General features: G+C 52.0%; 2 protein-coding genes across 3 annotated transcripts; both read left to right on the top strand.

Annotated features, from left to right (window-relative positions):
* The first annotated feature begins 1,214 nt into the window (after positions 1–1,214).
* MRPS21 (mitochondrial ribosomal protein S21) lies at positions 1,215–2,230 on the top strand. Its single transcript, XM_081968417.1, has 2 exons — positions 1,215–1,375; positions 1,987–2,230. The coding sequence occupies exons 1-2, from the start codon at positions 1,293–1,295 to the stop codon at positions 2,165–2,167; spliced, it is 264 nt and encodes an 87-aa protein (XP_081824543.1). The 5' UTR covers positions 1,215–1,292; the 3' UTR covers positions 2,168–2,230.
* Positions 2,231–2,481: 251 nt separating this feature from the next.
* On the top strand, positions 2,482–12,918 carry PRPF3 (pre-mRNA processing factor 3). 2 transcript variants are annotated; one of them, XM_081967853.1, is made up of 17 exons: positions 2,482–2,628; positions 2,878–3,048; positions 3,426–3,556; positions 7,434–7,580; positions 7,886–7,969; positions 8,089–8,309; positions 8,399–8,446; positions 8,804–9,110; positions 9,280–9,446; positions 9,544–9,626; positions 9,831–9,974; positions 10,066–10,165; positions 10,516–10,629; positions 10,723–10,841; positions 11,436–11,519; positions 12,186–12,247; positions 12,634–12,918. In XM_081967853.1, the coding sequence occupies exons 2-17, from the start codon at positions 2,904–2,906 to the stop codon at positions 12,778–12,780; spliced, it is 2,103 nt and encodes a 700-aa protein (XP_081823979.1). In that variant the 5' UTR covers positions 2,482–2,628; positions 2,878–2,903; the 3' UTR covers positions 12,781–12,918. The 2 variants fall into 2 exon arrangements, with proteins under 2 accessions (XP_081823979.1, XP_081823978.1); XM_081967852.1 differs by lacking the exons at positions 2,482–2,628; positions 2,878–3,048; positions 3,426–3,556 and adding an exon at positions 5,813–5,909.
* Positions 12,919–16,781: the final 3,863 nt, after the last annotated feature.

The raw sequence follows: 16,781 nt of genomic DNA, 5'->3' as shown, positions 1-16,781 counted from the left end.
GCTCTGGGCCCCGGTATGCCCACGCCACTCTTCCATAAGGCACCAAGGCAGGAAGAAAATAACAACTTACGATTAAAAAGAATTCCTCTCATTCAAAGAGGGAATCCCGAGACCCACCTTACATTCTCTTTTCTAGTTAAGACATCAAAGTGTTGGAAGAATAATCTTGGATTCCACGTGCCAGGAGTGTCGTGAGAGCAAACAAAAAATAAACTTCAGGTATACTGTGAGAAAGGAGATTCATTTCCTAAGAGCAAAAAGATTTGCATTTTGGGGTAGAGTACAGAGAAAATGGGGTGGGAAGGCATGGTTTTATAGGGGGACTGGTCCTTGGTGTGACCAAGGGTGTGTGGTTTGTATACATGCTGGTTGGTGTCCGCCCTATGCAGATGTGCAGGTTGCTCCCTATCTGGGCTTTGATCCTGTACGAAATCCAGAAAGAAAGGTTGCCCTCAGATTCCACTGCTGGTGTCTCCCTTTATCCCGGGGAAATTCCTGTCCTTTGAGGTCATCAGTGGGATGCTAGTATGTTTATTCCTGGGCAGATCAGAGAGCTACTAAAAGGAGGGGGGGCAGATTGGAGGCCTTCTGTCCATGGGAAATAGCAAGAGGGAAGCTGATCAGACAACAAAAGTAAGTTCTCCTCTGCATAGGAAATCAGTTACATGTCAGGGAGGTTCCATGTACGAGGGGTCCTTGGTGCTCTCTGAGCTGCTTGTTACAGACGTTTCATTACTCAACGAGGTAGCAGGATCAGGGCTGCGGGGTGCATGGACGTCCCTTTAACTTTAACTGACGAAAGAAGGGGCGGAACATTTTAAGATGTTAATGAGGGGAAAAAAAGGTCATAAAAGCCACTTTAAAAGGGGCGCGCGGGGTGTATGTGTGCTCGCCTTCTCCCCGGACAAACCAAGGAAAGCTCCGCTGGAGACGGGCAGCTTCTCACGCAGGGGGACGCTCGGCCGGCACAGCCAAACGGCGACGATGCGCCCCCCCATCGTGGCGATGCCCAGAGGCTGCAGGCGAGGCGCCCTTCGCCAGCGGGGAAACTCGCCGGGAAACGGCCAGGGATCCGCGGCTGCTGATCCGGGGGCGGGGGCGGAAGAGACGCGGTGGCGGCGGGGCCAGGGGCCGCTCACGGAACCTTTTCGGGGGGATGACTGCGTTGCCACCGCGACCGGAGCGCCATGCTCCGGCGGGCGCTTCCGCTTCCGGCGGCGGGGCGGGCGCTTCCGCCCAAATCCCTGGGCGAGAGGCGCTTCTCGGCCCCTCTGGAGCTTCGCCGGGTGGAGATGGCGCACCACGCCAAGTTCCTCGCCCGGACCGTAATGGTCCCGGGCGGAGACGTGGAGCTGGCCTACCGCGTCCTCACCAGGTAGGAGCGCCGCCGCCTCTGCGTCCCCCTCGACCGAGGGTTTGGGCGCCCCTCGCAGGAGCCTCCCGGGCAGCGCTCGGGCCACTCGGCGGCCGACGCCTGGAAGCGCCTGCGGGCTCTTCAAGGGCGGGAGCCTCTTGACACGCGTCGCCTTCCTTTCGGCCCGAGGAGTCAGCAGGGCGGGTGCGGAAGGTCCGGGTTTGGGGCTGCGGCTGGGTGAAGGCTGGCTCCCTTCAGGACGGCCAGCGGCTGCTCAGCGCCCGTGTCAAGGCGAAGGGTGCGTGTCTGCTGCCCAGCCGCCTTGAAAACGGCGAGTGCGGCGTGGAAGCCGACATGGGTCCCGTCTGAATGGCAGCAGGTTGTCCGCGGCAACGGAGGAGACCCGGCAAGGCTGGGATCTCCCTCTGGTCTCAGCCCCCCCCCCCACCGCCCCTGTGTTTTAAGCAGCCGCCTGTTGCCCTCGAGGGTTAGGGTTACTCTGAGGAAAGCCCTGCCGGTCAGGCGGAAGGTTGGAGGGAAAATCCAGCCCGATTCAAATTGGCGCGGATCCCCTCGGATCTTCCCTTTCCCTAGAGACGGTCCCTCCTTCCCGTCCTCCTTCTCTTCCACAGAGTCCTGACGATGGACGGGATCATCGACCACGTGAAGCGCAAGCGCTACTTCGAGAAGCCTTGCCAGAAGAGGCGGCGGGAGGCCTACGAAGCCTGCCGGAAGATCTATAACTCGGAAATGGGCAAAAAGATCAACTTCCTCATGAGGAAAAACCGCGCGGACCCTTGGCTCGGCTGCTGAGCGGAGCCTCCTGCTCGCTTTCTTTCTCCCAAAGGCTTTCAATAAAGTCCATGTTGTGAAGCCCCCACCGCCTCCTCTCCACAGCCTTCGGCGCCCCATCCTGAACGCGCACAGAGGGAGGGGGGGAGGTGCTGGCCTTGGGGTGGGGGGCGGGGGCGGGGAGGCCTCTGCAGGGGCGTCCGGGTTCATGGAGGAGGAGCAGTAAACGAGGTGGCGGCGGAGGGGAGAGAGCGGAGCTCAAGCTGCAGCCACGTGCGTCTCCTGCTGTCCGCGGGCCGTCAGCACGGTTGCGTCTCGAGAGGTGGCGGCCTCCAGGAAGTCCCGCCCCCGGGCCGGAGGGCGGAGTCGCTGGTCAGGCCCGTTTCCGTTTCCGCTCCGCGCGCCGCCAGAGCCGACGTTCCGCCTCCGTCTGCCGCGAGACCCGCGGCCTTCTCCTTCCCAGGCGCGGAGGGAAGCCGCCGGTGAGGAGCCGCCTCGGGCCCCGCTTCCCCGGGCGGGAGGGGAGGAGAGAGCGGGGCGTTGGCCGTTCAGAAGCGGCGGCGGCGGCCCCTGCGAGGGCGGGGAGCGGCGGCCCCAATCCCGGCCTGGGCGAGCGCCCGAGCGGCCATCGGAGCCGCGGCCCGGCGGGACGAGTTGGGCCTCGGGGTGGGTGGGGCGCCTCCTTCTTTCCCCCTCGGGTCTTTGCAGCCGCGACTCTCTTTCCGTCGCAGCGCCCGGCGGAGCCTTCCTTCCCAAGATGGCGCTCTCGAAGCGGGAGCTGGACGAGCTGAAGCCGTGGGTGGAGAAGACGGTGAAGCGGGTCCTGGGCTTCTCCGAGCCCACCGTGGTCACCGCCGCCCTGAACTGCGTCGGGAAAGGGATGGACAAGAAGAAGGCGGCTGGTAGGTCTTGTGGGGGGGGGGGCTGCTGGGGAAGCCCCAGAGATCAGGGAGGCGGTCGGCCCCTCCTGCTCTGCCTCGGCCTGGCTGACCCGGGATGAAGCCCGTGGCGGGGAGCGAGACTTGCGCCGCGGGCTGGACCCGCTTCCCGGCCCTGGGGCCATCCGCTGAGCTGCCCTGGAAACAGGATCAGGTGGTCGGGCTGCCCTTCTTGTCCGAGGGAAAGAAGGGGCGATGGTGGAGAAAGAGCTGCCTGGCCTCCTCCTTCCCTCCAGGCAGTTGGGATGAACTCGGGGAAGGAGTCGCTGGTTTCAGATGGGTTGAGGTGGTGTCTTTTGGGCTGCCCTGCTGCACTACTCTCTCCCCCCCCCCTTTTCCAGATCATCTCAAGCCCTTCCTAGACGATTCCACCTTGCGGTTTGTTGATAAGCTTTTTGAAGCCGTTGAGGAAGGGCGAAGCTCTCGACACTCCAAGTCCAACAGTGACCGAAATCGGAAGAGAGAATTAAAGGTGAGCTGAACTCATGCTTGTTTTTGCTATCTTCTTATTTGGGACGGGGGAGGGGAGGGAAGAGTTGTCAGGAACTGGCAGTGTTGCTTCATTATATTTTATTCTTCTAGAGGGGGGAAAAATGTACCCTTTGGGTCTGTTTTCTTAGTGGTCTTCTTGAGTCATGACCGGTCTGTCCCTTAATTTCTGCAACCAGAAACCACCAAACCTCTTACAGTGGTGATGACGATAGCAGCTGTGGAGTATCCTTGCTGTTGCTGTTATATGAAATTAATTTGGACTAGACCTGAGAAAAACTGACCTTAACTTGAGAATGCCAATAATGTAGGCCGTGGATTAAAGCACATAAACCCCACAGAAAAATGGCACAGTCTTGGTGCACGGGACAGATGTACAGAAAGCTGGCAAATGTCTGTAAGCGCCAAATGCATAAGCTCTTCTGGGCTGACTGCTGATTTTATTGGCCCCAAATTGTTGCACGTGATCACAGGGATTGGAAAGAGGTCTGCTGGGGAAGGCATTATTTGTAGAGGTTGTCCCAGGGAATTATAGGTGGATCGGTAAGGCATATATTTGCGGGGGCAGCTCCCATCACCTGCAGCTGGCATAGCCACTGGTCAAGCATGGGGTGGATAGTTCCTCAAAACATCTGCATTGGATAGAGTCATGTTCTGCCCCTTCAACATAATTGTGGGTACCGTGGTCTTATGGTTGTTTGAATTGAATTACAGGCCCAGAAGAAGTGGAAGCTGGGCATTTGTGCTTTGCTCTGTAAGGAACACGGTTATTCGGATCAGACTGAAGGTGCCATTGGTTGATATTCTCCTGTGGTGACCAGCCAGGTCTTTCCCTTAGCATAGCAGGAGAACCTCTTCGGCTCTACCTCTGCAACCAAAACTGCACGGTAGACGGTCCCAGAAGGAATCGGTGCTCTTCCAGAAAATTGTGAAATCCTTTGCTTATGGCTTCCAATACGTTTACTGTCACACATCTTGTTATGGCTAATTCGGGGGTCCTGCCTCATAGATTGGAGAAGCTCCTTCTACGGTCTGTCTTGAACTTTTGGATTGGGGTGGCACAAGGAATTAACTGCAAGAGAATCTTTCTTGGAAGCAGCGAGTAGCCTGAGATTTATATCCAGTCTTTCTCTGTTTTTTTTCTTCCCTAGTTCCACATTGTGGAACTTCTTCCTAGTTGTTATATTGACTGGTTTTGTATAGATGGGTTAATATCCTTTAGCACCTCTGGATGTCTCCTCCTCCTCTGCTTTTTCTTGAGGTCGCGTAGAAGCTGTAGTAATTTATAGGACGTATTATCTTCCAATCCCCAAAGACTGGGCTTTGAAATGGAAAAATACCCTAGTTATCTGATAGTTGGAGCTTCAGACCGCCATTGTTTGGTGCTGGTCGGTCATTTGCCTTTCACAAGCGGCAGTAGTGCTTGAGACTGTCTTCCTTCCACACTTTCTACTGTGCCGAGCTGCTCCTTTTTTCTTTATAATTGTGTTTCTGAGTACCTGGAAATTAAATAGGACCCTAGGTATAAATTAGAGTGGGCAATTCCTTTTCCTGCCCATCATTCATTCCAAACGCAAAGTCTTTCTAATCAGAATTTGTTTTGAGTTGTTTCTCCAAAGATCTACAAGTGGGATCCAAGGGCCAATAGAATTGGGGAATTCAGGTGGGCAGGGCCAACTACTTACTGAACCCCATGATTCATTCTTGGTCGGCATCTCTTCCTCCAGAAACTAACACTGCCCCACTGGTTTTTAAGAAATTCTCTCCTATTTCATTTTCTTGTCAAGAGATCCACTCTTAACACCCTTCACTACCTTTGCTCCCCCCACCCCACCCCCAGTTCAGCAATTGAGAAAGAAGAACTCTTGTTAAACAACAGAAGGGAAAAACTCATCCGGGGGCTATTTTGTACCCATCTCCATTGACCTGGAGAACGGGACCTGTTTTTTTTTTTTAATCACTGGCATCTAAAGCAAAGGCATCAGAGACTTCCCCCATGCACAAACTTCGGTTGCAAGACTAGTTGTTGTCCTGCCCTCCAGGTTGCTGTTCTCTTCTGAAAGGAATCTGCATCTTTTCCCAGGAACCCCAGGAATAAGAGCAGTTGCATTTCTTCCGTCCCTTTGAACTGGGCTTCTCTTGCAGGGTCCTATCACGCTGCGGGGGGCATTCAGGGACTAAACGGCGGGGGCCTACACTCTTCATACTATGGGCAAGCCCTTTTCTCTTGAACTTGTAGGTGTGTCACGGTGTGCCCTGATTTTGGACGAGGAACCGTCCCTGTAAAGTATGAGCCAAAATAGCGAAGAAGGAGGTTCAGCTGTCGCTTGCAGATGGTTTGTATGCCTACGTTTTGATTCTCTTTGGGAGGAAGTAGCAGCCGTACGGCATGACTGGGCATTCCTCTCTGGCCTCTCCCTCTGGTCTCCTTCCACGTGAAGTGGAGAAGGAGGCGGCCTGTAGAGTCTAACCTCATCCTTTAGCTTCACCAGGGAAGATTTCTGCCGATTGTTGGTGGCCCTTTTGTTTTGCCTGCAAGAGAGACGCTGATTGGCATAAAGCTCACCTTTTCCCCCACAGTGTTTCTACTGCAGATAAAATCCCTCTGCAAGAATTAGCCCGATTCTGCTTCAGCTTCTCAGTAGCATGTTTTGAGAGACCACTTTTTCTGCATATTTATGCTGGGTCCCAGCGCACTTTGATGGATCACGTGCATGGGATAAAAATATTTTGAGGATTAAAGATGAAAGGTGCTCTCTGAAAAGAATTTCTGCATTTAACACAACGTATCTTTTTTGGGAGGGGTATCTTTCTGATCTTGTACATGCGGGAATCCTCTTGTTCTCCCGTCAATCCCAGAATCCCTTCCCGTCATCTGTGCTGGTGATGCGAGTTCCATTTGGGGGAGGGGGCTCCTTTCCACGAAAGAGACACATCTCTGCACTTTTCTATTTTGTATGATCAGTTCTGAAGCTGAAAGGCTGCGAATGGAGTGCTGTACCCATCCTGCCCCTTGCAGGAGGACTAATCTTTTGTGCTAAAGGATTGACATGTCTTGCAAGTTTGAGGCTCTTCATTCTAGACTAAGCTTAAACCCATCATGGAATAGTTTATATTTCCTTTTCATTGAGAGAGGTAGGACAGACTCAGGTGTGCAACCTCTTTCCTGCATCTCTGACGGGGGCTTTCCTCGTAATGTTTTACTTCTGTAAAATAAAAAGGATATAATAGTTCGCTTTAAAATACTATTTTAAGTACATTGTTTCATTTGCTTTCTAATGTGCAGAGCAGTCTTCCCCAACTGCCAAGCCTGCCGTGTGACGTGACCATTAACTGGGCTAGGGAGGGTTGGGATAACGCCAGAAAGACCCGGTGAAACTGCCCATTCAGTCTCCCAGTTTAGGCGGTTGTTTTCTCACTGTGTCGGGGCAGGTACGGCGGATGTGGGCAGAGTCACATCCAGTCCCTTGGAAGGGGTGCAGGTGGGGTTCAGAGAATTTAAAATGTTTCCTTGGGCACATTACTTCAAATTCCTTCATTGCAGTGGAAAAACACCTGCAACTTCACGTGGCGAAGAGCAGCCCAAAACCTCTTCTGCACATGCAAATATCATCTCCTTGGTGGCTGGAAGGGGTTGCTGCGCCTCTCTTTGGAGCGGGGGTGGGTGGGGAAACACCTCTTTCACAACAGACCCTCCTCAGCTGAAGGGAACTCCCCTCTTTCCTCGAAGAGATGTTGGGTGTTTCCAGTAGCAGACTGAGAACTTCTATTTTCTTGAAAATGTTGCCCGGGTTTATATTTTTGGAATTTGACTTTGAGGCTTTTCCAGTAAAGATCCTTTGCTCTGTTCCGCTTACCAGGATGTGTTTGGGGATGACTCAGATATTTCTAAGGAGTCCTCCGGAGTCAAGAAACGGCGGATCCCCCGCTTTGAGGAGGTGGAGGAAGAGCCCGAGGTCATCCCCGGCCCACCCACCGAAAGCCCAGGGATGCTGACCAAGCTTCAGGTTTGCTGCCCTGTCCTGTCCGGAAGACGCTTGGGCTGCCTGTCGGGGGTGTGTGTGTGCGTGTGTGTGCGCCTTGGCATAATCTGCGCTTGAGTAACAGGGTCGTTGATCACCTGGCTCCTCATAAGAGCAAGAGGAGGGAACAACGTGAAACAGCAATAATAAAACGAACCACAGTGAACCAACAGGCATAGTTGCTGTAGATAGGTGGGATTCAGAGTCTGGTGCACAAGAGCCAAGGATGACTTTGGAAAGAAAAAGAAACTATGCGGAAGAGGAAACTGTGTGCTTTTTCCTTCCTTCAGATCAAGCAAATGATGGAGGCAGCAACACGGCAGATTGAGGAGAGGAAGAAACAGCTGAGTTTCATCAGCTCCCCAGCTCCTCAGGTATTTTCCTCCCTCCCTCCCTCCCTCCCTCCCTCCCTCCCTCCCTCCCTCCCTCCCTCCGCCTCTAACCTTAATGCATAAGCAGTTCCGTAAACCAAATGTAACTTCCTTGGCCTCAGCCTAAAGCTCCAGCCACCACCCCGCCTGAGCGCCTTCCGATCGGGAACACCATCCAGCCCTCGCAGGCAGCCACTTTCATGAATGACGCCATTGAGAAGGCCCGGAAAGCAGCAGAATTGCAAGCCCGGATCCAGGCTCAGCTGGCACTGAAACCAGGACTGATCGGGAACACCAACATGGTGGGACTGGCCAACCTGCATGCCATGGGCATCGCACCGCCGTGAGTATCTGCACAGGCTGCCAAGTGTCTGAAATGGGGGCCTGTTGGGGAGAGCTGACAAGACTCAACTGAACGATTTCTTCTCATAGGGCAGAAATACGCCACATGGGCAGCAACGTCCAATCCCCGTATACACGGTAAGTGAGCGATGACCCCCCCGTCCTCAGTAAGCGTGCTGTGAGAAACATGCGGGCAGGCAGCCTGCCCTGGTCGAGCCCTTCTGGGGGTGGGTGGGGCTTCACTTCCTGTGGCTCCCAGCCACTACTTCCCCTGGGGGGGGGTACTAGAGCCTAGTGGGTAGAAGGGGCTTCCCCCCTGCCTCAGAGGGTGTGAGATTTGGGCTGGTCGTGGATCCGCATAGATAGGCCATTTGTGAACAGTTGGGTCCTGTTCCTGAGTACGGCGGCTCTTGAGCTGCCCAAGCGCAGCGAGCTCAGGTCTCTCCAGGAGAACTGCATGGTAATCCTAGCTGTGCTGGGGATGTCTTGGCCCAGGAAAGTGGAGCTGAAAGACCAGAGCAAACCAACACCGCTGATTCTAGACGAGCAAGGCCGCACGGTGGATGCCACCGGTAAGGAGGTGGAGCTGACCCACCGCATGCCGACTCTAAAGGCCAACATCCGGGCCGTGAAGAGGGAGCAGTTCAAGCAGCAGCTGAAGGAGAAGCCCTCGGAGGACATGGAGTCAAACACTTATTTTGACCCCCGGGTCTCTGCTGCCCCAGCTCAGCGGCCAAAGAGGACTTTCAGGTTTCATGACAAGGGCAAGTTTGAAAAAATAGCCCAACGGCTGCGGACGAAGGTAGGACACTATGGGGGCCGCTAAGGGAGGGAGGGAGGGAGGGGATCCTCCTTCAGTTGCCTGAGGAATAAACTGGCAGGCAGGGAGAGATGGTAGGGAAGCACCCACCCACCCACCCTTGGGGAATTGCGTTTCTGGCATACCTTGAAAATGTCTCTTTGGTCCCCAGGCTCAGTTAGAAAAACTCCAGGCAGAGATCTCACAAGCTGCCAAGAAGACGGGAATTCACACCTCGACCAAATTGGCCCTCATCACCCCCAAAAAGGAGGTGAAAGAGGGGGACATTCCTGAGGTGGAGTGGTGGGACTCCTACATCATCCCCAACGGCATGGACGTGTAAGTGGCTCAGAGGCGCTTTGGGGGAGGTGCAGATGATGATCCGGAAGGGGACCAGTTGACATTGGTAGTTGGGTGGCTCTCCTTTCCTTTCCAGAAAAGCCACCGATCTGCTTAAGCGGGAGGACTATTTTGGCATCACGAACTTGGTGGAGCATCCGGCTCAGCTCAGCCCTCCAGGTAACTGCCCAATTCCCTCTCTGAGGGAGGCAGAGGCAGGACCCCTCCTCAAAACTGCCCCCTCCCCACCTGCCAGCTCCATTGGGGAGGGCGGAGGGCAGTCTCGGGAGCAGTGGGCTCCCCCAGAGGGTCAGCAGGAGAACCACCCAATCCCTTGACCGTCTCAGGCGGGGGGGGGAAGGAATAACATGTCTGACTCTGCAGTGGACAGTGACCTGCCGGTGACCCTTGGGGTTTACCTGACCAAGAAAGAGCAGAAGAAGCTTCGTCGCCAGACCCGACGGGAAGCCCAGAAGGAGCTGCAGGAGAAAGTGCGACTCGGCCTGATGCCCCCTCCGGAGCCAAAAGGTAGCGTGGCCTCTTTGGAGCAGAGCCTGATGGAGGAGGGGAAGCCTCTTGAGGGACGCCAGGACCTTGGTTGCCTTTTCTCTCTCTGCAGTCAGAATCTCCAACCTGATGCGAGTTTTGGGGACAGAGGCTGTCCAAGATCCAACCAAAGTAGAAGCCCATGTCCGAGCACAGATGGCAAAGAGGCAGAAGTATGGCTGATGTGCTCTTCACCCTCCCTCCCTCCCTCCCAGTGGCCAAGGATTCTGGGGGAGGATCTGATTGGGAAGCCGATGAGGGCGCAAGACATTCGACCCCTTTGACCATTTTCCGTTAACAATCTGACACTTTGAGACCAGTTGCTGGAAAGGGAGGTTATAAATATGCAACTGAAAGACGGGTGGGTGGGTGGGTGGGTGGGTATGCAAATGCAGAAAAGCCCCCTCCCTGTTCCCGCTGCAGACCGTCTGGCTGGGGCAACCTGGGGAGGAGCATCTTGAAGCTGCCCGTTCGCCGTGGCACCCCACCAGAGTGCTTAGAGACTGCATTGTTCTGCTTGCAGAGCTCACGAGGAGGCAAATGCTGCACGAAAGCTGACGGTGGAACAGAGGAAAGCGAAGAAGGTGAAAAAGCTGAAGGAGGACATTTCGCAGGGCGTTCACATAGCCGCTTACAGGTGAGCGTCTTTCCTTCCCAAAGTGAGGGCAATTCCCTGCTCTCTTTAAGCCGCCTCTTCCCTGATGCGATCTGTTCCTTTCTTTGCCCACAGAGTCCGGAATCTAGGTAACCCAGCAAAGAAATTCAAAATTGAAGCTAACGCCAGCCAATTGTACTTAACCGGAGTTGTGGTTTTACACAAAGATGTCAATGTGGTGGTGGTAGAAGGAGGTAAGCGGATGGGCGAGCAGGCCGGGTTGTATAACGTATCTGCATTTCTAGGAGCTAAAACTTCCTGCAGGCCCAGGCAGCGTGTGGACCCAGTGTGCGTTCAGGAAGGAGGAGAAGGGGGAAGAGGGAGGGTTGGGGATTCAGGGTTAGGGATTAACCTGGATTAAGGCAATGATGTGTCTTGGATTTTGTTTTTGTTTTTTGTTTGGGAAGGATGCAGAACATAGAAAGGAAGGTTCTGTCCATCTGCAGACAGGCAGGCAGCAGGAAAAAAAATAGCGTCACTTTGCCCAACTTTGAGTTAACAAACAAAACTGGTTTCAGGCCATGATGTCAGGGTAGGCCAAGTCTTTGGAAACACACGCTTTACGCATCACTCCAAAATAAAGTTTTGAAAAGCAGCACAAGGAATTGGTGTCTCCGGTCTGTCGGCCTCAGTTTAGGGTTGTGACCATGAGGGGAGCACCTGGCGCAGGTGCTTTCTTAAGGATCAGGCGTTCAATCCTCCTCCCAGTTGTTGTGTTTACGAAGTGGTGCTTCATCACTCTTTGCGATGTTGCCTGTTAATTCTGCCTTTTCTGCCTTCTTTCAAAGGTCCCAAAGCACAGAAGAAATTTAAGCGGCTCATGTTACATCGAATAAAATGGGACGAGCAGACATCAAACACAAAAGGAGACGGTGAGGCACTTCTGCTCTGGGCCCAGCCTAGAAATGCTTATGGAGATTAAGGAAATAAAAGCGGTTGACTGAGGGCTGCCAAAATGCTGAAACTTTAAAATAAACAACTCTGCAAGGTGATGCGCTCAGAGCACATCTTGCAAGCTCTGGCAAGGGCCCCACTGGGACAGGTAGAGGAGGAGGAGGAGGAGGCAAGGTCGGGGGTTCATCCGCAGAACCGATTGCAGAAATAGCGTCCCTAAGGAAACTGAAGGCAGAATGCTCCAGGCCCCATCGCCAGCATCGTCTTCCGAAGCGGTGGAAAAGACAGGCCATCTTTTTTTTTTCCTATTTCACTCCTGCTTTTTTCCACTTTTCATATTTATTCTCTAACCATTGATTAAATAATTCCCATATAATAATCAGATCGTTCCTTCTCTTTAATTTCAAGCGTTAACCTATTCATCTCTGCACATTCTAATATTTTCCTAGTCAGATTCTCATCCGTATGAATATCATCTTTTTTCCCATTTTGTTCAAATACTTCCCTCTTTCTTCCACTTTTAAAATATATCTCCAAGCAATTTGTAAAATGCAGTATTTATTTAGAATATACTTTTGAATAGACAAATCCATCTTCAGTTGTTTCCCCATTCTTACACCCTAAGCAGTTTCTTTTTCTTGCAGACGATGACGAATCTGATGAGGAATCTGTGAAAAAAACCAACAAATGTTCCCTGGTTTGGGAGGTGAGTAATATTTACGGCCCAACTGAGGAATCTGGTGATTCTTGGTCGTACTAAGAGAGTCCTGCCTTTTATTATGCCCCTTTAGCGGCAGGACCGAGAAACACCCGCAGGATCCCAACCGAGGGTGCTCTCTGTAGGATTGGTCCTTCAGAACCCGCCTTCTCTTTGGTTCCTGACATCTCCCGAGCTGTGACTTGTAAACCACGGTTTACTGTTTTAGCACGTTGCGCTCAACCAATCCCTCGGGGCTTCACTGGGATGCCACGGGGAAGGAAAAGGGGATTTAGTGCCTTAGGTGAGCCTCCAGTCGATGGATTGATTAGAGGGCCTGTGAGGCAACCCTTTCCTTGCTCAGACGCTCTCCTGCCCTCTCTTTGTCCTTTTAGGGCACGGCAAAGGAGCGGAGCTTTGGTGAGATGAAATTCAAGCAATGTCCTACGGAAAACATGGCACGGGAGCATTTTAAGAAACACGGCACTGAGCATTACTGGGACCTGGCTCTGAGCGAGTCGGTCCTAGAACCCACAGACTGATGGCCTTTTCTGGAGTCCCTTCTAACATTTCTGTCTCGTGAGACGGAGAACTGAGCAGGAACGTGAGACTCTGAAGCCCACAAATTCCTCACAGTAAGATCCGTACAATTAAAGGAAATATTTTTCAGATCCAAATAACAGAGGTTTTCATTTTAATTTTTGGCTTTGGACCAAAAACACTCGGTGCACACCCTCCAAACTTTTCTGCCACGCTGTCCGGAAGAACTCAAGCTGAAACTTAAAAAGCGACGGAAGACATTTGTCAGCCAGGTCTTCTCTTCCAAAGCCTTCCGCCTTCAAAACAATACGGCCCTCATCTTCATTTTGTTTCTTCCCAGTTCTGTAGGTTTGTTTGAACATTAGTCAGCCAGCAAAGATACCCCCTAGAAAAGGGGAGAGGGGAAAAGAAACAGCACCGGGTCACAGACTCCGGAGCACAGGAGGGTGAAGTTCCTTACCCTGGGGAAAACGTACAGCAGGTTAGGAGCTGGGGAATTAGCCCACATCCTACTTTTGCATAATAAAATTGTTTTTTATGAGATCTTGAAAAAAGCCTGCCCATTTCCTTGTCTGGTGTATGCGGCAGCCTGCTGGCTGTTAAGCGGTTAGCCGTTAACTAGGGTAGCAATTCAGCATCCAAGGATGGACGTAAATTGGGTGGGTGGGGGTGGGGAGGCACAGTACAAGAACGCTAGGTGGCAAATGTTTCCTTTACTGACACGACAGGATTTCAAAAGCCGATTCATTTGCATCGATACTGCCTGGCCGACGGCACCCTGAGGAGGCCAACTCTGTGGGATCGTACTGGACGGTGGGAGGCTACCGGTGGCAGTAGGTGGTCTCGCAGGTACCCTGGGCCTAAGCCATGGAGCACTTTAAAGGTCATAATTAATACCTTGAGTTGCACCCGGAAAACAACCGGCAACCAGTGCAGGCCGCCTAAAAGGGGTGTAACATGGGAGCACCTAGGTACCCCCATGACAACCCGCGCGGCCGCATTCTGGACCAGCTGAAGCCTCCGGGTGCTCTTCAAGGGCAGCCCCACGTAGAGAGCATTTACTTTTACTTTACTTTTACTTTATTTCGTATTTCTAGACCGCCCCCTCTCCCAAAAGGGACTCGGGGCGGTGTACAGTCAGGCTAAAACACAAATAGGATGCATATAAATAAATACATATATTGCAGTAGTAGTCCAGTAGTCCATTGCATTGCAGTAGTCCAGGCGAGAAAGGACGAGGCAGGAACTTTCAGAGCTGGTTTTCACCACTCGTACCAATTTCAAGCATCCAAAAAACCTTTCGAAGGATCTACCCGTCTCGGAATTCCGCTTTCCACGGGTGCATTAATTGGAGCGTTGGCATACAGATCAAGGCAAGAACAAGCGGACCGGGCGTTTTGAAAAATATTTTTCAGTAAGAGCAGGGAAGCTCTATAAAATCACCTTTAAACTGCGCATGATTCGCTTCCCCGCTCTTGCTGAAAAATATTTTTTTTAAAGGGCTGCTGTTCCTTCATTCGCCACGGGACGGCGCTGTGCTCCATAAAATCACCTGCAAACTGCGCATGACTCGCTTCCCCGCTCTTGCTGAAAAATAATTTTTTTAAAGGGCTGCTGTTCATTCATTCGCCACGGGACGGCGCTGTGCTCTATAAAATCACCTGCAAACTGCGCATGACTCGCTTCCCCGCTCTTGCTGAAAAATATTTTTTTTAAAGGGCTGCTGTTCATTCATTCGCCACGGGACGGCGCTGTGCTCTATAAAATCACCTGCAAACTGCGCATGACTCGCTTCCCCGCTCTTGCTGAAAAATAATTTTTTTAAAGGGCTGCTGTTCATTCATTCGCCACGGGACGGCGCTGTGCTCCATAAAATCACCTGCAAACTGCGCATGATTCGCTTCCCCGCTCTTGCTGAAAAATAATTTTTTTAAAGGGCTGCTGTTCCTTCATTCGCCACGGGACGGCGCTGTGCTCTATAAAATCACCTGCAAACTGCGCATGACTCGCTTCCCCGCTCTTGCTGAAAAATAATTTTTTTAAAGGGCTGCTGTTCATTCATTCGCCACGGGACGGCGCTGTGCTCCATAAAATCACCTGCAAACTGCGCATGACTCGCTTCCCCGCTCTTGCTGAAAAATAATTTTTTTAAAGGGCTGCTGTTCATTTATTCGCCACGGGACGGCGCTGTGCTCTATAAAATCACCTGCAAACTGCGCATGATTCGCTTCCCCGCTCTTGCTGAAAAATAATTTTTTTAAAGGGCTGCTGTTCATTCATTCGCCACGGGACGGCGCTGTGCTCTATAAAATCACCTGCAAACTGCGCATGACTCGCTTCCCCGCTCTTGCTGAAAAAAATTTTTTTTAAAGGGCTGCTGTTCATTCATTCGCCACGGGACGGCGCTGTGCTCTATAAAATCACCTTTAAACTGCGCATGATTCGCTTCCCCGCTCTTGCTGAAAAATAATTTTTTTAAAGGGCTGCTGTTCATTCATTCGCCACGGGACGGCGCTGTGCTCTATAAAATCACCTGCAAACTGCGCATGACTCGCTTCCCCGCTCTTGCTGAAAAATAATTTTTTTAAAGGGCTGCTGTTCATTCATTCGCCACGGGACGGCGCTGTGCTCTATAAAATCACCTGCAAACTGCGCATGACTCGCTTCCCCGCTCTTGCTGAAAAATATTTTTTTTAAAGGGCTGCTGTTCCTTCATTCGCCACGGGACGGCGCTGTGCTCTATAAAATCACCTGCAAACTGCGCATGACTCGCTTCCCCGCTCTTGCTGAAAAATAATTTTTTTAAAGGGCTGCTGTTCATTCATTCGCCACGGGACGGCGCTGTGCTCCATAAAATCACCTGCAAACTGCGCATGATTCGCTTCCCCGCTCTTGCTGAAAAAAATTTTTTTTAAAGGGCTGCTGTTCATTCATTCGCCACGGGACGGCGCTGTGCTCTATAAAATCACCTGCAAACTGCGCATGACTCGCTTCCCCGCTCTTGCTGAAAAATAATTTTTTTAAAGGGCTGCTGTTCATTCATTCGCCACGGGACGGCGCTGTGCTCCATAAAATCACCTTTAAACTGCGCATGATTCGCTTCCCCGCTCTGGCTGAAAAATAATTTTTTTAAAGGGCTGCTGTTCATTCATTCGCCACGGGACGGCGCTGTGCTCTATAAAATCACCTGCAAACTGCGCATGACTCGCTTCCCCGCTCTTGCTGAAAAATAATTTTTTTAAAGGGCTGCTGTTCATTCATTCGCCACGGGACGGCGCTGTGCTCCATAAAATCACCTGCAAACTGCGCATGACTCGCTTCCCCGCTCTTGCTGAAAAATAATTTTTTTAAAGGGCTGCTGTTCATTCATTCGCCACGGGACGGCGCTGTGCTCTATAAAATCACCTGCAAACTGCGCATGACTCGCTTCCCCGCTCTTGCTGAAAAATAATTTTTTTAAAGGGCTGCTGTTCCTTCATTCGCCACGGGACGGCGCTGTGCTCTATAAAATCACCTTTAAACTGCGCATGATTCGCTTCCCCGCTCTTGCTGAAAAATAATTTTTTTAAAGGGCTGCTGTTCATTCATTCGCCACGGGACGGCGCTGTGCTCTATAAAATCACCTGCAAACTGCGCATGACTCGCTTCCCCGCTCTTGCTGAAAAAAATTTTTTTTAAAGGGCTGCTGTTCATTCATTCGCCACGGGACGGCGCTGTGCTCTATAAAATCACCTTTAAACTGCGCATGATTCGCTTCCCCGCTCTTGCTGAAAAATAATTTTTTTAAAGGGCTGCTGTTCATTCATTCGCCACGGGACGGCGCTGTGCTCTATAAAATCACCTGCAAACTGCGCATGACTCGCTTCCCCGCTCTTGCTGAAAAATAATTTTTTTAAAGGGCTGCTGTTCATTCATTCGCCACGGGACGGCGCTGTGCTCTATAAAATCACCTGCAAACTGCGCATGACTCGCTTCCCCGCTCTTGCTGAAAAATATTTTTTTT

The sequence above is a fragment of the Natrix helvetica genome (assembly GCF_964273705.1).
Source record: "Natrix helvetica genome assembly, chromosome: 16".
NCBI lineage: Eukaryota > Metazoa > Chordata > Lepidosauria > Squamata > Natricidae > Natrix > Natrix helvetica.
This window is presented reverse-complemented; position numbering and strand designations above follow the sequence as displayed.

What these genes read in the sequence shown, in the direction of transcription:
- MRPS21 (XM_081968417.1), top strand. Translation starts at nt 1,293, where the DNA reads ATGGCGCACCACGCCAAGTTCCTCGCCCGGACCGTAATGGTCCCGGGC. An exon ending in GCCTACCGCGTCCTCACCAG is followed by an intron (nt 1,376 to 1,986) that starts GTAGGAGCGCCG and finishes TCTCTTCCACAG; the next exon opens with AGTCCTGACGATGGACGGGA.
- PRPF3 (XM_081967853.1), top strand. Translation starts at nt 2,904, where the DNA reads ATGGCGCTCTCGAAGCGGGAGCTGGACGAGCTGAAGCCGTGGGTGGAG. An exon ending in TCAGCTCCCCAGCTCCTCAG is followed by an intron (nt 7,970 to 8,088) that starts GTATTTTCCTCC and finishes CCTTGGCCTCAG; the next exon opens with CCTAAAGCTCCAGCCACCAC. An exon ending in AATGTTCCCTGGTTTGGGAG is followed by an intron (nt 12,248 to 12,633) that starts GTGAGTAATATT and finishes TTGTCCTTTTAG; the next exon opens with GGCACGGCAAAGGAGCGGAG.